We start from the raw sequence: 21644 nt of genomic DNA, 5'->3' as shown, positions 1-21644 counted from the left end.
TTTAGTCTTTATGAAGGTAGAGCTAAAAAAAAAAAACAACAAACAAAAAAACCCAACCCTCCATATCTTGGTTACACAATAGAATTTAAGGATGTTGCGTTAACAGATTTAAACCCAGTCTTTTTCCACATTCCCTTCTGTGGTCCTCTTAATTTTCCCCATCTCCTTCAACTCTCTTAATCTTTATTTATCTTTATGCACAGTGTTTTCAAAGTTATTGTGAAGATTGTGTCAGTGAGTGCTGCCCTCTAAATTGCTGCAGTGGACACCGCCTATATTCAGGTAGAATCTAGCCTCTTATTTCCTCCAGCAACTGAATAATAAAGAGGCAAGTAGCACCACTGTCCCTATCCAGCTCAAGGCAATTCTTCTTAAACACTTAAATGACCGATGTAGGGACAGCACGTATTATGTGGTGTGTTTACCAAATAATAAATGACATTCACAAGTAATAAACTGGTGAAAGATCCAAAGCACGTGCCTTAACAAACGTACACATATCAATAGCTTGTCAGGACGCTGCTTTAAATGCGTAACTATCACCTAAGATCAACAGATGGACTTGAAATAATGTGGGAACCTCAAAAGAATACCTGGTACTTTCTGTAAGGAGCCATCACCATCAACAGAAAGCCTACTGTTTCGAAGGTTCTGTTGTACTGACAAATTCGTACTAATTCCTGGATTTCCTCTGGTGAACAGTGGCTTACAATTGCTAGCTGGATTTAGAATGGTCAGTTGAGGCTACTGAAGAGTATACATGGCCTCACATGATCCGGGGTAGCAAAGAAGCAGATGCAGTTGACTTTGAGAAGGCTATCTAATTTTAGATCTCAGGTAAGTAGAAAGTTTATCACAACCATAAAAGAATATGCTCTCTGTTGGTATACAAACTTTGTTAATATGTATATTTTGGATCTTTAACTCACTTATTACTTGGTGGTATTTGGTAACCACATGCAAATGTTCCGTAAGCACAGCAGTTATCAGAAATACATTGTAACGCCGCAGGCACTGTGGCTTTGGCTTTTGACTGTGGATTTTTACTGGATTTTTGATTGGGTCGCTTCCCCCCCCCCTTTTTTTTTTTTACCTTGAAACCTCTTTAGCACTTGTGATCTAAACCAGAATCTAACCTTTATTTATTTATTTTTTTTAAAAGAGATTCTGGAAATCCTCCACAGCATGTAACAGTAGCGCTAAATCTAAAGTAAACACTCAACAATTAGGTGTTAACTGTTGATTGATTTCACCCTGTGATTCATTGGTTTCACCCTAAGGACTCAAGTGAGACTAAATGGTTGGTCATTTTTCTGATTTAGTATTTCCTTGGGTTTCTTACATCCCCGGAGAGTTTTAGTAGGTTTTAGATGAGACAGTAAGGACCTTTGACCCATTCTCAGAAAATGTCTGGCATTACCTCAAATCTGAATTTGATTATTACAGGGGGATGGGTAAGGAGCAGCAGCCCTAAACTGGGGCCCAAGTCTACTTTGTCATCTTGGTATTAGCTTTAGTCACAGTTTCTGGCACGCCAGGATTTTTCAAATAAATTTTTTGGAAAAAAATATATTTAGAATTAACTATCATATACAGATAAAATTAAGAGTCAGTTTTTCTAGTTAGCTGACTTTAGGTGGTTGTCTGAATTAATGAGGAAATATTTCCCTTGACAATATCTTGCAGTGTGGGTAGCATTTTAAAGTTAAATGACTAAATACATTGATTTTTTTTTTTTTTTAACAGGCCTGGGTTAGGGCTACGGTTGAAAATCTCTGGGGCTTAAAGAATCAAGCAGTTTATTTAAGCAGCAAGGGTTGTACTGCTCTCACTTTCCATTAAATCAACATGCATTGGGTATTAAACAACTAGAGTTCAAAGCCTTTTGAAAAAAACAAAAACAAAAAGACCAACATAGACTAGAATCAAAAATCTATCTAGTCGCCAAGGGGCACGGAGCTGTAGCTGCCGGAAGCGTCCATTTACATTCCTGCATCACAGGAAAATTACTCGTTCCTTAGCTGTTAAGCATTTGCAAAAGTTCAGTGATTTTATCGGGCATTCCTCACACGTTAAAATTACTGTTATTTTAAAAAGAGAACGAGAGAAGACCAGAGGCAACATGAGAACAGAGTTGCCTACTCCAGAGACATTTGTAAATGACATTATACAGTTTTTTCCCGCTTGGCACAATGTACTCCGGTGCACCGGGTTTTCTGGGACGAGCTGGGTGGCCGACATCTTCCCTCGCAGGAAGTTTCACACTTTTAAGATCTGAATAGATGTTCAGCGCTCAGCTAGCGGCCAGAAGGCTCTTCACGGTCGAGTTGAACAGCGGCGGGAGGCGGCGGAAGAACCCGAACCCCTCCTCCCCACCCCCTCCCAGGTGCAGAGCGGGGCCGTGCCCCAGTCGCGGGCCCCGAGCGCAGGCGGCGGACGGCGAGCTCGGGCCCACTGGCCCGCGGGGAAACGCCGGCTGCCCAGCACGCAACCGCCCCAGGCTTCCGCCTCCCGGTCCCGCTCGGCTCCCCCGGCCGTCTCTGCTTCAGGGACGCGGAAACCCCGTAGGAGCGGGGCGGGCCGGGAGCTTGGTTTGTCCACCCCTTGCTGCAATATTCTTCCGCCGCAAGGCAAAGAGTCCCAACCTTCCCCCAAGGTCCTGGGATTTCCAGCGGCCCTGTAAGATCCAGAAATCACTAAATTTGGATTTTCCCACCCACTTGCTTAAGATATTTTCTGAGGTAAGGACCCCAGGATCACAATTTGGTGGATAACCGAAGGGCGACAAGAAAATTCCTCCGCAGAAAACGGGTTCCGGCCGCGAGCCTATAAAAAACGGGTGGCGCGGTACCGCTGTCTTTCCAGTCGGGCGCTGAGTGTTTTTTCGGATCATGTCTGGTGGCTCCGCGGATTATAACAGGTATGGCGCTTTCTCGGTGGTGGTAGTTTGTGGTGAAGGTCATATGACGCGAGCGGACAGTGTAATGGACGGCGTGGGGCAGGGAGCTCTGGGTTCATGGGCGTTTCCTTGGGGTGCAGTACCCCCCTGCCCTTCGAGAAGCTTCCATGATGGGTAGGGCCTGGGTTGTGGGGTGACTAGGGTACAAAAACGGAGTGGTGTTGGAGGGTGTCCTCTCTTCCCCCGAAGACGCTTTGAGACCGCGGCCGGTTTCCCTGCCACGGGGCCACGTTTAAAGGGCTGGCGCAGTCCGCAGTCGGTACACTGTAACGGGCCGAAAGCTTTATTGGCGGCGGGTGGCGCGAGTTGTAGTGCTCGACTTTGGGTGGGGTGGGGGGAAGGGTGGCAGCGGCGCCCGCTCGTCACCACCACAAGGCGGCTGGGACCGCGCCGGCAACGGGGTCCCTGCGAACCGTTGGCACAGCTCTTGCCAGGCCTCGGCCCGCGTCAATCACCCCGGCTTGCGCAGTGTAAGGGGCGGAGCTCAGCGCGTGGAGCTCTCGCGAGACGGTCTGCCGCCGAGACGGCAGCGCCCGGCAGTCGGGCCTGGGGGGGGAAGGGCCGCCGTCCGTGGGGCCTTTCCGGGCGTCCCTTATTCTCGGCCTTCGGACTGGCGCGCACGGGCCCTCCTGTGCTTTAGGGAGTGTACACGTGCAGGGGAGGGTAGCCCGAGGAGGCCGCCGAGAATAGGGCTGTCCCTTGGTGTGCCTCTGAGAAGACGTGGGAAAGGGAAGTTCTCTAACTGCAGTATTCTCGTCGGCAGAGAACATGGAGGCCCAGAGGGAATGGACCCCGATGGTGTCATCGAGGTAAGGAATGTGTGTGGATTTTGAAACGGTGGAAAGGTGAGCTTGTTCATCCCACTTACTCGGTCTTTTTTATATGTAACTTACAGAGCAACTGGAATGAGATTGTTGATAACTTTGACGATATGAACTTAAAGGAGTCTCTTCTTCGGGGCATCTATGCTTACGGTTTTGAGAAGCCTTCAGCTATTCAGCAGAGAGCTATTATTCCTTGTATTAAAGGTAAAAGAACTAGTTAGCACTTGATAGAAATGACTTAACTGTTCTACATAGACCTGGACCATAAAAGGGAAAATAACTTCTGGGGGACTAGCACCTGTTTGTATTCCTTAAAGTGAAATGATGGCAATCATCTTTCGGGACTGACCTGAAATGAAGAGAATGCTCATTGCTGATCACTTGATGATTTGGGCATAATTAATGTTCCAAACGGAATACATGGTGTGAACTAGAAGTGGCGGTTTGATGTGGGATCGGTAAATATGTATCCTACTTTTTTTAGGGTATGATGTGATTGCTCAAGCTCAGTCAGGTACTGGCAAGACAGCCACATTTGCTATTTCCATCCTGCAACAGTTGGAGATTGAGTTCAAGGAGACCCAAGCACTAGTATTGGCCCCCACCAGAGAACTGGCTCAACAGGTATTGATAGTGTAGTTCAAAAAAACTGCTTGCGTGTTGCATAGGTTTCAGGTTTCACAACTGTGAAGAATTTAAAACTTAGTGTAAATCGGTCCTATTAGAGCCCTCCTTTTAATTGTCCATGCATGCAGGGAGTTGTTGAAAGTTCAACATAGGAACTGGGTGTGCAGGTATGGTTTGCAAGGTTGTGTAAGAGGTTTGAGAAACCAAAGTGTTCTTTTCAGGGTGGACTAGGTCTGTTCCCATTTTGAAGTTTGATTGCAGTTGTGCAACATGAAAACTGCAGTGACATGTTCTTTGACTGTCTCAGTAGTTTGTGATGCATCTGTTGCATGCTATGTTTTCAAAGCTCACTGCTATATTGGCTTTGAAGTAAAACCTTGCTAATAAAACTAGGCTTTATTAAGGTCAAAATGACAAATTCCAGTACTCGGGGAAAACAAGTATCCACATGTTGTCCTAGATGTAATTGCAGAGATCATTCCACTGTTCCACTATTTACCCCTTCCTACACAATGAAGAGCAATGTAGGAAATGATTGAACTCAGATCTTTTAATTAACATAGCTGGTATCTGGGGCAACAAGATTCCAAGTTTGACAAGGCATAAGGAAGACACCTTAAGGGAATTTTATCAGGAAGCTGTTAGATCAGTCTGCATTTTAAGCTTGGAAGTAGTTAAGTGCTGTGCATGCATAGAAGCTATTTGCAGACCAGATATTTGCCATTGTGCTTTGGAATTTTAGTCACAGCCTATAGTTCTGCTGCATAATAACTAAGGGTATTGGCTTTTAGATCCAAAAGGTAATTCTGGCCCTTGGAGACTATATGGGAGCAACTTGTCATGCCTGCATTGGTGGAACCAATGTTCGGAATGAAATGCAAAAACTGCAGGCTGAAGCACCACACATTGTTGTTGGTACACCAGGAAGAGTGTTTGATATGTTAAACAGAAGATACCTTTGTAAGTATTGTTGATTGAATATAATTTGTTTTTGCTATTACAAATTAAAATTTGCAATCCTATTCTTACCGATCTAGAGCTGATAATATGTATGGCTTTGTCTTTGTCAGCTCCAAAATGGATCAAAATGTTTGTTTTGGATGAGGCAGATGAAATGTTGAGCCGAGGGTTTAAGGATCAAATCTATGAGATTTTCCAAAAATTAAATACGAGTATTCAGGTGAGCTTTAATTTTACTCCCTCTCCTATAGTAGTTGGGACTTTGGTTAATGCAGGTTGCAGTACAATTGAAATGTTGGTTTTTTCCCTTAAAGCAATTGGTGCAGAACTGTAACACAGTTTCATAGTGAGGCTGGTCTGTTTTTTGAGTATTGTGAAAGTGTGTTATTTGTGCAGTAACATAAGCATGGTCTTTTTAAGGTTGTGTTGCTTTCTGCCACAATGCCAACTGATGTGTTGGAAGTGACCAAAAAATTCATGAGAGATCCAATTCGAATTCTGGTGAAAAAGGAAGAATTGACCCTTGAAGGAATCAAACAGTTTTATATTAATGTTGAAAGAGAGGTAATGTATCTAATTACTAGACATTAAGATGTAGCTTTGTTTTTTAACCTTCTTGTATAAGCACTGTGCTAAAATTACAGAACCTAAGATTGTCTTAGTTTCTGTAGTAATGCTAGCAGAGTACACACAAGAAGAAAAATAACTGCACTAGATTGTAAAGACTGGGGTGGACCTCTTTCTTAATGTCCAGTGTCCTTTGTCTTAAGATTTGGTGCTATATGTATTAGGCCTAACAATGAATTTCTCATGGGAGTTGGAAACTAGATTTTCATAACTGTTAACTTTGAAATATTGTAGGAATGGAAGTTGGATACACTTTGTGACTTGTACGAGACCCTGACGATTACTCAGGCTGTTATTTTTCTTAATACAAGGCGCAAGGTGGACTGGCTCACTGAGAAAATGCACGCCAGGGACTTCACAGTTTCTGCTCTGGTAAGAGGTGTTGTAACCTAGCAGTGGTAATTACAGTGTTGTATTTTTATTAAAGCAGGATTTAGACTACAATATAGCTGTTAAGTGCTGTGTTGTCGTTCCCCCTGCTCAAAATAAAGTTGTTTCTTAACTATACCTGTCTGCTATACTCCTGTAGCAGCCAGGGACGCTTGGTCTCATACATGTCAATAAAGTTAAATATTGGTTTGACTGGTGATTCTTGAATTAAGGTTTGTTAATTTGCAGCATGGTGACATGGACCAGAAGGAAAGAGATGTTATCATGAGGGAATTTCGATCAGGGTCAAGCCGCGTTCTGATCACTACTGACTTGTTGGTAAGTCTCTTACTGTTCTGTTTAATCTACCAAAAGTTTGTTTTGGGGGGAAGGTTTTTTAATAACCTTTACCAACTTGGGCTCTTTGGGAGAGTAAAGAACAGACCACATTCCACAGTGGGCTATACCACTTAACATAGTTCACTACTATTTTGTGGCCTACATTACATAGCTGTGTGGGGTTTTTTTTTTGGAGTTGAACACTATATTACTGTATTTCAGGCTCGTGGGATTGATGTGCAACAAGTGTCATTGGTTATAAACTATGATCTACCTACCAATCGTGAAAACTATATTCACAGGTGAGTACGTGGCATCTTGACTGCATTGGGAAAAGGAATTCATGTATGGCTTTTCTACTGACTGATTTATTTGAAAGGTAACTTCAAATCAGGGAAGTAAAAAGACTTAGCAACTTGGTAAGGTGTAACTAAAATTGTACTTGGGAAGATTGGTCATCTTACAGTGGGAAAACAGTTGTAAATGTTGCCCAAATTGTGGACTTAATACATACAAATCTGGTTGTTTAGATCTGTTGGTCTTAGCTTATTTTTGAGTTTTTAGTGAAGTTCCTGTGTCCATGTGCTTTCTCGATGATTCCTCTGTAGTTGGGATTTTCTTGGTGTTGTCTGGTAGCAATTTGAGCAGTCCCTGGTTTAGTTATAGTGGCTTTATCCCTAAGTAAATTGAACTGTACTTTGTTATATGATGTAAAAAAAGACTTTTTAAAAAATACAGGAGTCGATAGCAGCAGTTGATGACGAGATGGCGCTCAGAAACGGCGTTGACGTAATTTAGGACGTGGAATCATAAGCGAAACAGCACACTGTTTGAATAAAGAGCGAGTCGGTATTTATATTTGTTTTTCTTTTGTCATGATTATTTGATATTTTAAGTTGCTCCAGCCAAGGCATTTTGTATGTTAGTCTAGTAGTAGGTGGTTTGTGTTGTCTGGTTTCTATCAGGAAGGTAGAAAGCTGTTTTGGAGGTAAACACGTTTTGAGTAATTTGAGTTACAACGTGTGAAACTGAGCAAAAAAGCAGTGATAAGTTTGGGTTACCATACCAAATACTTGTTTTCCCACTGGAAAAAGTTGTGAGTTTTAGGCAGTAGTTAACCTTGCAGCATTTGTATTTACAGTTTACAGTTCCAGAGGTGCGTCGAAATGGATTACATAACTGTTCTTTTTGTTTTATCCCTGGTGTTTACATCTGTCCCAGGCTGACATCTGCTCTTGGCTGGCCCACTTTGGTATGGGCTTTAATTTCACTACCCCAAACACAATACTGTCATCTGCTTTAAAAGTAGTGCTCAAGACACCTGATAAAATCTCATTTTGCAGCCAGACAAGCCTTGAATCCTTTTGGCACTAACTGCAAAGGAAGATTTTTTTCTCTAGATATTGATTAGCAGCTAGTGCTCCAATTAGAAGCACGAACTATAACCTTGTTAAGTAAACAGCAGCTGATGGTTAACAAGTGGATCATCATGTTCAGTAGTACATTTGAATTTGAGAAGAAACATTCTAATTGCTGATTTTTTTTTTCTTACACAGAATTGGCAGAGGGGGTCGATTTGGGAGGAAAGGTGTGGCTATAAACTTTGTTACTGAAGAAGACAAGAGGATTCTTCGTGACATTGAGACTTTCTACAATACTACAGTGGAGGAAATGCCAATGAACGTGGCTGACCTTATTTAATTCCTGGGATGAGATAGTTTTGAATGCAGTGCTCGCTGTTGCTGAATAGGCGATCACAACGTGCATTGTGCTTCTTTCTTTGGGAATATTTGAATCTTGTCTCAATGCTCATAACGGATCAGAAATACAGATTTTGATAGCAAAGCGACTTTAGTCGTGAGCTCTTGTGAGGAGAAAGGCATTGGCTTTATCCTCTTTAGAGTTAGACTGTTGGGGTTGGGTATAAAAGATGGGGTCTGTAAAATCTTTCTTTCTTAGAAATTTATTTCCTAGTTCTGTAGAAATGGTTGTATTAGATGTTCTCTATCATTTAATAATATACTTGTGGACTAAAAGATATAAGTGCTGTATAAAATCAGCCAATTATGTTAAACTAGCATATCTGCCTTTATTGTGTTTGTCATTAGCCTGAATAGAAAGGCCTTTAAAATTGATTTTTTTTTTTTAGAAAGCATTTGAATGCATTTTGTTTGGTATTGTATTTATTCAATAAAGTATTTAATTAGTGCTAAGTGTGAACTGGACCCTGTTGCTAAGCCCCAGCAAGCAATCATATCCTAGGTAGGGTTAAACCCCCAGTAATTAAAATTGCCATATTGCACATGTCTTAATGAAGTTTGAATGTTAAATAAATTGTATATTCACTTTAAAGGTGTTTTGGTTATTTTATTTAAGTTTTAAACATCTTACGAACATCTCAGCAATTCTGAGTTAACTGCTGCATCACAGTAGCACAGAGGCTGATCAGTTGTAGATGTTCGTCAGCACCATCCGCTAAGCACTTGTCTACTTCCTACAAGAAAATTAAAGGTTAGTAAAATTTCCCTTGGAGTTCCACATTTTGCTGAAGTGTGCAAACAGGTGCCTACTTACAGCAAGTTTTTCTGTGATGATGGATTTCTGTTTGTCGGAAAGGTTATCGTTTTCTACAACCACATCGTGAAGTTGATTTACAAGCTGAGTGGCTGCATGGCCCTCATCTATTAAATTCTGCAACAGGAAAGTACAGCATTTGGGGTGATTCTTTTAAGTTTTCCCTTCCCCATAGTTATGAGTGAAGTGATGACTTACTTTTACCACACGTTCTAGTTTGTCAAAAGAGCCACTCTGACATGCAGCAAATAGTCCATCGATGGTCTCAGCTGGTATTACCTAAAAAGATTCTAAGGTTTGGTTTCTGGGTCTGAACATGCCTGAACCAACTTTTCTCGCAGGCCTGGGTAGGGTAGTTCATTGTATGCAAAAAGACTGTCCTGTGGCATGGGATGTAGAGCTGTTAACCCTAACTAAACCCATGCAGAGCTGGAAAGCCCCTTTATGGCTTCTATCCTGAACTCCAGACACATGATCCAGAAAGCTAGGGAGCGGAGTTTTCCATATGGCCCTGGCCTTTTACCCTGTGTTGGAGCACCTTAAATTAGTCCAGTCACTATTCTATATCCAGGGAGATGCATTTTGCTTTCCTTTGTTCCTGAGAGCTTCAAGTTTGAGCCCATGATGAAACAAGAATAGCTGATCTGGGCAGTGGGTGAACAGCTAAAAATTGTCCCTACTGGCTGCTGTCATACCCCAGTGGCTCAAATGAGCCAAGTACTTTAAAAAAGGGACTTTAAAGGAGAGCGACCCCCGCCCCTTTCCAAACAAAGATGCCACTAATAAGAGACTGCTCTCAGGAGGCCCAAAATATCCAGAAAATTAAAGGCGACTAATGCCATCAATTTCATTACGGCACTGAAAAATACCTTTGGGAACTTAAGTTTTAAAAGTAGTAGCAGTAGTAATTCTAATAGAGATGAACCCTGACAAATGATTTCTGTAAGTAGGATATTGCCTCTTGAAGAGATTTGTCAGAACAGGGACAGTTGTTAAATCTATTTTAATGCCACATCCCTGAAGTGTTGTGATGCTTCCAGGTTGTTCCCTTATTACACGGTTTCTAGCACAGTACTTGGCACATGCTATAACCTAATAACCCCAAGACTCCTATTAAAAATCCCTATTGTGATGTTAAGAAGGTAGGAGGCTGTTGGGAGGTTGATTAGGTCCTGAGGGTGAAACCCCCATGAATGGGATTAGTGCCCTTATAAAAGACCTTTCTGCCAGGGGAGGATGCAGTGAGTCTAGTCCACAAACTAGAGTCTAGGCACTAAGAAGTTAGTTCTCACCAGATACTCAATACATATATTTGACCTCAGACTGCCCAGCCTCCAGAATTGTGAAATTCTGTTTATAAGCCACTCAGCCTATGGTATTTTGTTAAAGCTGCCCAAATGGAACAAACCAGCACATATTAAGCATTCTGTATATATTTGACGAAAATTTTCTAAAAGCCACAAAGCCAACTAAAAATTTCAATCTTACCCCAGCAATGTCTGTGATCACCTTCTCTGTGATCTCCTTTCCACCTGTTAATCGAGTAGCACTTTGAAGAAATGTAATAGCTTTTCTTAAGTCTCCTTCTGACACTTTAACAAGATAAGCTATTCCCTAGGAAAAAAAAATTTTTTTTTTTTTTTTTTTTTTTTTTACCAGTGATGGACAGCCAATTATGACTTTTGGCTTTAATAAAGGAAAGTGGAAAAACACTATGTTTTAGCCTAGGGTTAATGGGGAAAAAATGTATTTTCATTTTTAGGGGAATATTATCAGTCCTATAAAATGGCAGAATTCATGAAGACAGCATCAGTCCAATAAAAGGATATAGATCTTTTGCCTCTGAAAGAAATTTGCAGAGACAGAGATGTTCCACACTTCGAATCCTATTTTCTATTTAATACATGAAGCAAAAACGATTCAAATTATGGTTAAATTCTGTTAAAATGAATTAGGCCTTTATAGTCTCTTTCTGTACCTGAATTTCATCACCAAATTTCTCCTGAAGTGAAACATTAGCTAGGACACTAAAATCTTGTCATTATGCAGAGATTTTTTGCAGAATTTGTATCAGGTGTATGAAATCTGCCCCAGTTCTGGGTCTCTGAAATATAATAAACTTCTAATAGTAACAAGAATGCTGAAGCTATATAATTCCTCGACATTCCAACTGTCACTCTTTTAGCTTAACTTTGCCTAAAGGTATCAGAAATTAAAGCAACACATTTGATGCTTTCAGGACCTCTTTACATGAATTCATCAAAGGAATTAGTAATTGCAATAATTAGGAATTACCTCATTGCTAATTTTGACATGTTCTTTATCAGCAATGTCTAGTAATCGCTGCTGTTGAATTTTATCTGACAGTGGTTTGAAGCGGAATTTAGAACATCTAGAGGTCAGAGGTTCAATTATTCTGTAAAATATTGGGGAAAAGAAAGTCAGTATCTAAAGAATTTCCCCCCAAAGACCTTTTTACCAAGAACAAATCAAGATGTGATAGAGGAGAAATTACTGTAGCCTTGAAACATTTAAAGTTTTTTTCTCCCTAATTGGAGTTATCAAAATAAGGCTGCCTAGCATCTATCTTCAGGGCAATACACATACCGACTGACATAATTACAGATGAGACAGAATCGGGTGGTTTTAGACTCCTTCTCCATAGTACGTCGTAAAGCTGCCTGAGCAGCCGAGGTCATAGAATCTGCTTCATCCAGAATCACAATCTTAAAAGGTGGACATGGCTTCCCACTGATTCAGAGAAACAGGAGTTATAATTCACATATCACCACCACAATCTACTTTTAGAATATTCTCATGGTCCCCCAAAAAAACCCCATGCCCACTAGGAGTCACTTCTCCCAACTCTCCCAGCCATAGGCAATCATGGATCTCTACTTTCTCCACAGATGTGCATATTCTAGACATTTCATATAAATGGAATAATATGTTGTCTTTTGTGATTGGGTTCTTTCACTTAGCATGCTTTCAAGGTTCATTCATTTTGTTGCATCATTACTTCATTCCTTTTTATGGCTAAATAATATGGCAAAGGGATATACCACAGTTTATTCAGTCATTCATAAGTTAATGGATATTTGGATTTTTCCATGTTTTGACTATTATAAATAATACCGCTATGAACATTTTTGTACATGTTTTGAACAGACTTATTTTTTCATTTCTTGTGGGTATATACCTAGGATTGGAATTGCTGGGTCATCTGGTAACTCTATGTTTAACTTTTAAAGGACCCGCCAAAGTACTTTCAAAATGTTTGTACCATTTTACATTATAGTCAGCAAAGTATAAGGGTTCCAATTTCTTAACATTCTTACCAATATGAATTATTTTCTTTTTGATAACAACCATCCAAGTATGTGTAAAGTGGTATCTCATCATGGTTTCCATTTGCATTTCTCTGTGGCTAATGATGTTGATGAGCATGTTTCCACATGCTTACTGGCCATTTGTATAGTAGTCCCCACTTATCCACAGGGAGTACATTCCAAGACCCCGCTGGATGCCTGAAGCCCGGGACAGTACACCAAACGGCATACAAATATATATACCATGTATTTTCCTATTCACACATACCCCCTATATACTTACCTATGAAAAAGTTCAATTTATAAATCAGGCATAGGAAAAGATGAACACTAATGTAATTAATTAATAATGAAATAGAACAATTACAATTATAGTGTAATAAAATTTATGTGAACATGGTCTCAGAATACCTTATGAGACTGTACTAACCCTTCTTGTGATCATGTGAGATGGTAAAATGCCTATGTGATGAGATGAAGTGATGTCAGGCTACTAATGACCTTCTGAGGATTATGTCAGAAGGTAGATCATTTGTTTCTGTACTTCAGCTGAGTGCAGGCAACTGAAACCACAGAAACAATATATAATGGGGGGGCGCGGGAGGAGAACTACTGTATCTTCTTTAGTGTAAGGTCTATTCAGTTCCTTTGCCTTTTAAACTGGGTTTTCTTTTTATCATTAAAATGTAAGAGTTCTTTATATATTTTTGATCTAAGTCCCTTATCAAATACAGGATTTATATGCATTGTCAGGCCAAGGTAGATATCAAAAATCACTTTCTACAAATTCTTAAATATGCTCAGATACAAATTTAAATATATGCCAGCTTCCAAAAATTTTATCTTGGTACTTTGCCATCTAAGCAGTATAAGTAGCTGACTAAACATCACTGTTTAACTCAGGGCAGTCCTACTTAAATTATTAATAATACCTCCTCTTTTAGTCTAAAAGTGTCTGAGTTTGGACAAGAACTTATATGGTCACCCTAAGTATGAAATATACACTGAAGCTTAAGATACCTGAAATTTTTTTCAAATAACACAATAACAAAAATATGGATTTTTTATTATGAGTGTACCACCAAACTATCAAATTTGATTAATACTCCTTAGACAAAACATCAGTTAAAAACTCTTGACAGTAAACAATTTAAAATTAGTTATTATAATAGAAAGGTCACTTGGTGGGTTTAAATAATTTAGATAATTGGGCACCTGGCTGGCTCAGTCAGCAGAGAATATAACTCAATCTTGGAGTTATAAGTTCGAGCCCTACAGGGTGCAGAGATTACTTAAAAAAAAAAAAATCTTAAAAAGAGATATGATCCAAGGAGTTGGACAGGGGTGCCTGGGTGGCTCAGTCGGTTAAGCTTCCGACTTCAGCTCAGGTCATGATCTCACGGTCCTTGAGTTGGAGCCCCACATTGGGCTTTGTGCTGACAGCTCAGAGCCTGGAGCCTACTTCAGATTCTGTTGTCTCCTTCTCTCTCTGCTCCTCCCCCACTTGTGCTCTCTCTCAAAAATAAACATTAAAAAAAATTAAAAAAGAAGGGGCACCTGGGTGGCTCAGTCGGTTAGGCATCCGACTTCAGCTCAGGTCATGATCTCACGGTCCGTGAGTTCCAGCCCCGTGTCGGGCTCTGTGCTGACAGCTCGGAGCCTGGTGCCTGCTTCAGATTCTGTGTCTCCCTCTCTCTGACCCTCCCCTTTCATGTTCTGTCTCAAAAATAAACATAAGAAAAATTTTTAAAAAAATTAAAAAAGAAAAAGGAGGTGGACATTTGGCAGAGAAGTATTTTACATGCAATGACATGGGATGAAGAAGGGAAAGTGAGCTTACTTACTCTGAACGACTTCCTGACACAGTTAATTGAGCAAAATTCTTCACTTTTTCTCTAACAACCTGTATTCCACGTTCATCAGATGCATTTAATTCAAGAACTCTCAATCGAAACAACTCAGGCCTATGTCAAAATGAAACAAATATGAAACATCATACAGCATATAAATAACCAAGGTTTAAACTACATTTTAAAAATGGCACATTTTGAAGTAGTTTAAAATCCACCTAGTAAACACTATAGATAGAAGGCACACAATCACTTTTGTATTTTTTTCTTTTGCATAGACATAGGTTTTTTTCCATGCAGTTTAAAAAGCAGATGGGAAAAAAAAAAAGATGGTATCACATAATTTATAACATTTTAAATCAATTTTTCACTTAGGATTATATCATGAACATCTTGCCATGTCATCAGAACCACCGTAAATATCATTAAAAAAAATTTTTTTTAACGTTTATTCATCTTTTGAGACAGAGAATAGAGCGTGAGCTGGGGAGGGGCAGAGACAGAGGGAGATAGAATTCAAAGCAGGCTCCAGGCTCTGAGCTCTCAGCACAGAGCCCAACGTGGGGCTCGAACTAACTGACCGCAAGATCATGACCTGAGGAAGTTGGACGCTTAACTGACTGAGCCACCCAGGCGCCCCATAAATACCATTTTAAAAGCTTTATGATGTTCTATCCTATGACTGTACCATTTGCTTATTGTTGGACATCTAGGTAGTTTTAAATATGTTCAATTTTAAATACTGCTGCAATAGAGCATATTTTCGATTATTTCCATAAGGTGGCTTTCTATCAGGGCTATTACTGAATTAATACATGAAGTTTTTCTTAAGTGAGTTTTTAAAAAAATTCTTAAAGGTAGTTCACCAGGGGTGCCTGGGTGACTTAGTCGGTTAAGTGTCCAACTTCAGCTCAGGTCATGATCTCATGGTTTGGTTCGTGAGTTTGAGCCCCGCATTGGGCTTCTGCTGTCAGCACAGAAGCGTACTTCAGAGCCTCTGTCCCCTGCCCCTCCCCTGCTCACGTGTGCTCGCTCTCAAATTCTCTCTCTCGAAAATAAATATTAAAAAAAAAGTAGCTCACCATAGGACCATCTGAGAAATCAGAAGAAAATTAAAAGAACAATTAAAACACCCTGCCACACCAGTGTTTTGAAAATGGGTTCCCCTTTTTCATTATACACATATTTTTTAATTAAAAAAGAGTTGGGATTTAGTCTTCTCTTTATTTTTCCTAAACAGCATGAGATCCTAGGCATTTTTCTTTGGGCATAAACACACAAAGCTCTGTGTATATATTTTCTATTTTAAAACTACCTATACTATGAAATGTGGAATTCATAATTAAAGTTCTTTTAGTTCTATAAGGACATTATTTTTAAGAGGATATTTTAAAAGTTCTATAATTTGGATTGACCTCTCAAAAAACTAATAAAGTACTTAAGTTCATTATGACTACATTGCTAAGGCCGGTTCAGTTTGGACTGGAGTTGTGGAATAATCCAAAAGAACTTTTATAATTTCCTTGAGAAACAAAAGTTGCTGTCAATTAAATAAAGTATTAGGTTCACAGCAGCTTCCCCATTTTTCTGCCTTCACATTTCACATAGTTCCTTCACATTAGTTCACATAGAACTAATTATCTCTACATATTTGGTGCTTTCAGAGGCATCTGATTATTTTTACGTGTAGGATTTCAGATGTACCCTTTGACCTTATGCTTGATACAAAAATTGTGGAGAAATCCAAGGGCTGCTCTAAAATGGTTGGCTAAGCCAAGACAGTCAATCCAGAAAGAAGAATCTAAGAAACTGGCTCACAGATTTTCTGGTGTTCCTGGACTCCTACTGCATCAACTACCACATACTGTGCTCACTCAAGATACTTAAGGGCAAGGAGCTGGCCTAGTTACTCCAGAGGCAACGCTGGAAAGGCCCGAGCCAGAAGAAACTCGGGAAGGGGTGGTGTGGGTCAGTAAGCATCAGACACAGCAGATTCTATCACACAAGGACATAGATGCGAACACACCATTAACAGACTGAGGTGAGTATTGGCATGATTGAAGAAAGATAGGATAGGTCCTCTGGGCTCCAAAAATCATAACGAAAAAGTTCAAGTGATGAAAAATCATGACGCTACTGTGTTGTAGTACATTCCAGCATCTGAATAAGGTTCAAAATGAAGATTACAAAAGATGTAGCCAAGCTTATTTATTGGAGGGGAAGAACTTGAAATGGGCCCACTGAATTAATAAAAAATACAGAAATAAAAACAAAGCCAATAACCATGCAGAGAAACCAAATATAAATTTTTAGAGAAAGAAAAGCAGGGATTTTTGGTGTCAAGGCCTTTTTAAAGAGAGAGATTTGAACTTACCCAAAAAGCTCTCTAGCTGCTGCCAGAATAGTGGATGTTTTTCCAGTTCCAGGTGGCCCATAAAACAAGAGATTAGGGAGCTGTAGAAGTTAAATTTTATTTTTTAAAAACTGTATTCTGGCACAAATAGATGAAAATGATGACTGAAAATGTCTATGGAACAGTGCAATGACTTCCCTAATAGTGCACATATCTGAATACAAATATTTCTTCATATAACCAGTATCACAGTATTAGCAGTTGTAAATCCTGCTTTTTCGTTTTTCAGGTAATACTGTACTTTCTTCCAAAATGTCTAATATCTTAAGCTGAATCCATATTTATGACTGCTCTATTCCCAATATACTTAAGTGAAGCTTTCAAAGCTGGAATTAGGAACTCTTTTTTTTTTTTTTAAAGATTACATTTCTTAAGTAATCTCTACACTCAGCGTGGGGCTTAAACTCACAACCAACCCTGAGATCAAGAGTCTCACACTCCACCAACTGAGCCAGCTAGGCACCCCAAAACTGGAATCTCGGGCTTCTTTCAGTGCCCTATCCCACCCCTTTGCTCAGGATTGGGCAAGATTTTATATTTTATAAACATGTCAGTTGCTTCAAAGAGGAAATGGACCAAAGGAGAACCTGGATTTGGCTAATACTGAGGAAAAAGGAATGAAAAAGACTCATCAGGGCTCTCGATAATGTTCCAAGAGTAGGAGAAAAACAAACAAACAAAAAACCATTTATTAAGTGCTAGGTAGTACTCTATACCATGATTATATACTGTGTAGGGATGCCCAATATATCAGGGAGAATTAATTAGAGGAAGAAAGGATTAAACTAAATCACTAGTTATCTTTTTGTATACCTTAAATCTTGTTAGCTTGGCTCATATCGAGCACACAGTCTGTGGTACAGACTGACAAATCTACAAAAATCTAATAAGCTGTTACAAAACTGCATTCTTCAGTACGTCCTTTCACATACAGAAATCACCGCACATAGGAAACTAGGCAGCACAGTTCATGTGTTTCCACTCTTGTCTAACCCTCGGCCTTCCCATCCATTCTTCACCCAAATCAGATGCCACTCTGCTTGCCACTTAAAAACTATTCACTGACTTCACACTCAGAAAAACAAAACCAGACAAACAAAAATCAACCTATACCTACAAGGACATCCAAGATCTGCTCACCAACTCTCTCACCTTCTAGGCTCCAACTTACAGTGAATTCTAACAACTAAGCACTTTATGGCCTATGCTTCCCCCATGAGCTAGGTAGGGTCTGTTTTTTTCTGTTTAGCCAACTCTTACTGCATTACAAGTCAGAAGCCTTCCCTGACCACCCAGTCTAAAGTGGAACTCTTGTGTTACTCTCTCATCAGTCTTTGCCCTTAACGCACTTTGTAATTATTTATTTATATACAGTAACTTACAGTTGTTACTTAGTGATTGGGTTTGATTGTAAAATACCGGTCTACCTCACTAGATGGTAAGTGTAAGAAGGTCGAGAACTTTATTTGTTCTCTTCATATCTGTGTTCTCAGCATCTTGTACTGTACTCAACATGTGTCAAATAAATAATCCGATGTACAAATGTATAGACTGAAGACTGCTACTGTCACGTTAGTAACATAGCTTAAGACACAAGCTATGAGTTTCACTACTTAAAAACAAACACCCAAACCTTCTAAGCATTTTAACCGGTTTTGGAATCAGGAAAATACTAGCCTCATAGAACAAATTTGGTAGTCTTCCTTCCTCTTCTACTTTTTTGATTAGTTTGAGAAGAATAGGTATTACCTCTTCTTTAAATGTTTAGTTGAATTCACCTATGAAGTCATCTGGTCCTGGACTTTTGTCTGCTGGGAGTTTTGGGATTACCAATTCAACTTCATTACTAGTAACTGGTTTATTCAGATTTTCTATTTCTTCCTGATTCAGTTTTGGAAGATTATATGTTTTTAGAATTTATCTATTTCTTCTAGGTTGTCCAATCTGTTGGTATATACTTTTCCATCATGTTCTCTTATAATTCTTTGTATTTCTGTGGTGTCATTTGGTATCTCTATTCTTTCATTTCTGATTTTGAGTCTTGTCTTTTTCTTGAGGAGTCTGGCTAAAGGTCTATCAATTTTGTTTATCTTTTCAAAGAACCAGCTCTTGGTTTCACTGATCTTTTCTACTGTTTTTGTTTTAGTCTCTATTTTACTTATTTCCACTCTAATCCTTATTGCGTTCCTTCTAGTAGCTCTGGGCTAGTCAACTTGGGTATGTCAATTTTATTAAAAAAATATTCCTGGGCTTCTTCGTCTTTAAGATTATAACTATTTTTTTAAATGTTTATTTATTTTCGAGAGAGAGTGCATGCGCTCATGCAAAAGAATCTCAAGCAGACTCCGTGCTGTCAGTGCAGAGCCTGACACAAGACTCAATCCTATGAACCATGAGATCATGACCTGAGCAGAAATCAAGAGTTGGATGCTCAACCAACTGAGCCACCCAGGTGCCCCTTTAAGGTCATTACTATTATTTTGATTCATGCATGCTTCAATATTTGTAGTAATTCATCCATGTAACTATCACATACAATAACTTAAATTCTTTGAAACATGGCAAAGTTATTAAGCCTTACATTACATAACAGTGATATATATGGTGCGTTCAAGAACTGTATGTGTAATATTAGGGCTTAAAATTGATTTCTGGAGGTGCCTGGGCGGCATAGTCGGTTAAGCAACCGACTCTTGATTTCGGCTCAGGTCACGATCTCACAGTTTCTGAGTCTGAGCTTTACATGGGGCTCTGTGCTAACGGTGTGGATCCTGCTTGTGATTATCTCTCTCCCTCTATCTCTCTGCCCCTCTCCTGCGTACTCTTTCTCAAAATAAATACATAAACTGAAAAAAAAAAGTCTGAGAAACATCTATTATAATTCTACTTTAATAACTTTTAATCTAAATGAAGGAACGAGTACTCACTTCAGCAGCACATACACTAAAGTAAATGAAGGTATGGATTGTTTTTCTTTACTCTATAGAATTTAAAAATTATTTCATCTTGGGACACCTGGGTGGCTCAGTGTTAAGTGTCTGGCTTGAGTTCAGGTCATAATCTCATGGTCCGTGAGTTTGAGCTCCACATTGGGCTTGTGCTGATAGCTCAGTCTGGAGACTGCTTCGAATTCTGTATCTCCCTCTCTTTCCCTTCCCACTTGCACTCTCTCTCAAAAATAAATAAACATAAAAGCATTTATTAAAAAAATATTTCATCTTTAAGTTTTCTAAAACTTGGTCTGAAAACAAACATAAAATATTAAACAAGGGTTTAAAAAAGAAACTTCTTAATTCAGCCTTATAAGACAGATGGTATAAAGTCAAGAACTGGATCATAATCCCACTACATATGCCTAAAGAGTTGAGAATACTACCAATTAAAATATATCTTGTCCTGCATTCTGTGTAGTTATTACTATACAATTAAAATTTTATACACCAGGGGCATCTGAGTGGCTTAGTCAGTTCAGCATCCGACTTCAGCTCAGGCCATGATCTCACCGTGTGCAGGTTCAAGCCCAGAGCCTGGGACCTGCTTTGGATTCTGTGTCTCCCTCTCTCTCTGCCCCTCCCCCACTCACGCTCTGTCTCTCAAAAATGAATAAACATTAAAAAAAATTTTTTTAATTAAAAAGAAACTGTATACACCAAAATTAAAAGGTAAAGACATTTGTGTCAAGATCAAATCAAAACAAAAACTGGCAAAGATTTTAAATAGTTTGAGAAATAGAACTTCTTTCAAAATATGTACTACTCTAGTATAATTCCAGGAAGAGAATAATGGCAGCAAAAGCCAAAAAACCTCTAATCCAAAGTAGCCAGGCAGAGAGGAAGGAAGCAACTCTTCCTCAGGAAAAAAAGTAAAAACCACATCCCACTTTCATCTGCAACTTTTCCCCTTCTTTTACTGAGTTCTTAAAGCACTTCATAATACAACTTTAAACTGCTAATTCTTCTTACAGAGTTATCTTGCCCCTGAATAACCTAAGATGCAAGTCATTCAAAGGTTTTTTGGTTTTTTTTTGTTTTTTAAGAAAGGCAGACTGCCACATGCAGCACCTCATTTGGATGTGTCTGGAGTTTTGGAAACTTGACTACCCTATATTCTCCTACAAATGGACCTTGAGAGCTTGTTTGGAGGTTTCGGCAGGGGAGCGCAGCTACTCGTACACCCTTGACCAAAGAACGGTCCTCCTCTATCGGGGAAGGTTGTCCTCTTCAACCGAGCGTGCAGCTTCGGGAGGGACACACATGGAGCGGTGAGGGAGGAAGGGGACACCCGCCTAGCCAGCCAGATCAGCCGAATCAACCCTGGCCATCAATGGGGTGACAGATGTTACAGCCAGATCACCCTCACATCCATAAAGAGTTTTTTTAAATCTCACATATCACAGCAGGAGACACAATGCTATAAGCAGAAATACTCATGTTTTTTATGTTGTAGTTCAAACCAAATCCTAACATTAGGTGAGCAATTAGAGTTTCAAAGAATCTCTAACTCTTCTTCAGAGCACAATTATCTATAATTCTCTTATTTGGCTTGCAGATTTATTCTCTGTCACTCTCCACCAAAATAAAAGCTCATGAGCCAAAGAACCTAGCGTATCTCGTTCAATGGTCTCCACTTGAGTATTACATAACAATGCCACAGGACAGAATGGGAGATGCTCAATCAATATTTGAACCAATCATCCACTGTACAAATAGTTATCAAGGGCATACTGTATGTACAGCTAGTATTTTAGGGGAGCAGGCAATTATAAAAGGAAGG

General features: G+C 39.6%; 2 protein-coding genes and 4 non-coding genes across 15 annotated transcripts in view; 5 read left to right on the top strand and 1 right to left on the bottom strand.

Moving 5' to 3' along the window:
• The first annotated feature begins 2806 nt into the window (after positions 1 to 2806).
• Positions 2807 to 9057, top strand: EIF4A2 (eukaryotic translation initiation factor 4A2). 3 transcript variants are annotated; one of them, XR_001429045.3, is made up of 12 exons: positions 2807 to 2920; positions 3723 to 3768; positions 3855 to 3987; positions 4268 to 4407; positions 5202 to 5370; positions 5481 to 5590; positions 5791 to 5934; positions 6232 to 6369; positions 6616 to 6705; positions 6928 to 7007; positions 7444 to 7554; positions 8262 to 8389. XR_001429045.3 is itself a non-coding variant. In XM_015064345.3 (11 exons), exons 1-11 carry the CDS (start codon positions 2892 to 2894, stop codon positions 8404 to 8406), a joined length of 1224 nt encoding a protein of 407 aa, XP_014919831.1. In that variant the 5' UTR covers positions 2807 to 2891; the 3' UTR covers positions 8407 to 9057. The 3 variants fall into 3 exon arrangements, 1 of the variants encoding a protein (XP_014919831.1); XR_001429046.3 differs by having other exon boundaries at positions 7444 to 7550; positions 8262 to 8277; XM_015064345.3 differs by lacking the exon at positions 7444 to 7554 and having other exon boundaries at positions 8262 to 9057.
• On the top strand, positions 4098 to 4166 carry LOC113600042 (small nucleolar RNA SNORD2). The gene has a single exon (XR_003421021.1). It is a non-coding gene; the product is annotated as a small nucleolar RNA SNORD2 (small nucleolar RNA).
• On the top strand, positions 5981 to 6156 carry LOC113600037 (small nucleolar RNA SNORA81). The gene has a single exon (XR_003421016.1). It is a non-coding gene; the product is annotated as a small nucleolar RNA SNORA81 (small nucleolar RNA).
• On the top strand, positions 6422 to 6553 carry LOC113600022 (small nucleolar RNA SNORA63). Its single transcript, XR_003421001.1, has one exon. It is a non-coding gene; the product is annotated as a small nucleolar RNA SNORA63 (small nucleolar RNA).
• Positions 6732 to 6871, top strand: LOC113600027 (small nucleolar RNA SNORA4). The gene has a single exon (XR_003421006.1). It is a non-coding gene; the product is annotated as a small nucleolar RNA SNORA4 (small nucleolar RNA).
• RFC4 (replication factor C subunit 4) overlaps positions 9052 to 21644 on the bottom strand; it is a 46751-nt gene continuing 34158 nt past the window's right edge. For all 8 annotated transcript variants that reach the window (XM_053221095.1, XM_053221096.1, XM_027061225.2 and 5 more), the window contains 8 exons: positions 16833 to 16912; positions 14453 to 14572; positions 11887 to 12030; positions 11575 to 11695; positions 10768 to 10893; positions 9478 to 9558; positions 9280 to 9396; positions 9052 to 9199 (listed from right to left, as the gene is read on the bottom strand). In XM_053221095.1, the coding sequence (XP_053077070.1) occupies positions 9104 to 9199; positions 9280 to 9396; positions 9478 to 9558; positions 10768 to 10893; positions 11575 to 11695; positions 11887 to 12030; positions 14453 to 14572; positions 16833 to 16912 (885 nt within the window). In that variant the 3' untranslated portion in view covers positions 9052 to 9103. The remainder of the gene's footprint in view (positions 9200 to 9279; positions 9397 to 9477; positions 9559 to 10767; positions 10894 to 11574; positions 11696 to 11886; positions 12031 to 14452; positions 14573 to 16832; positions 16913 to 21644) is intronic.

Source organism: Acinonyx jubatus, chromosome C2 (genome assembly GCF_027475565.1).
Source record: "Acinonyx jubatus isolate Ajub_Pintada_27869175 chromosome C2, VMU_Ajub_asm_v1.0, whole genome shotgun sequence".
NCBI lineage: Eukaryota > Metazoa > Chordata > Mammalia > Carnivora > Felidae > Acinonyx > Acinonyx jubatus.
This window is presented reverse-complemented; position numbering and strand designations above follow the sequence as displayed.

What these genes read in the sequence shown, in the direction of transcription:
- EIF4A2 (XM_015064345.3), top strand. Translation starts at nt 2,892, where the DNA reads ATGTCTGGTGGCTCCGCGGATTATAACAG. An exon ending in CCAGAGAACTGGCTCAACAG is followed by an intron (nt 4,408 to 5,201) that starts GTATTGATAGTG and finishes ATTGGCTTTTAG; the next exon opens with ATCCAAAAGGTAATTCTGGC. An exon ending in AATTAAATACGAGTATTCAG is followed by an intron (nt 5,591 to 5,790) that starts GTGAGCTTTAAT and finishes GGTCTTTTTAAG; the next exon opens with GTTGTGTTGCTTTCTGCCAC.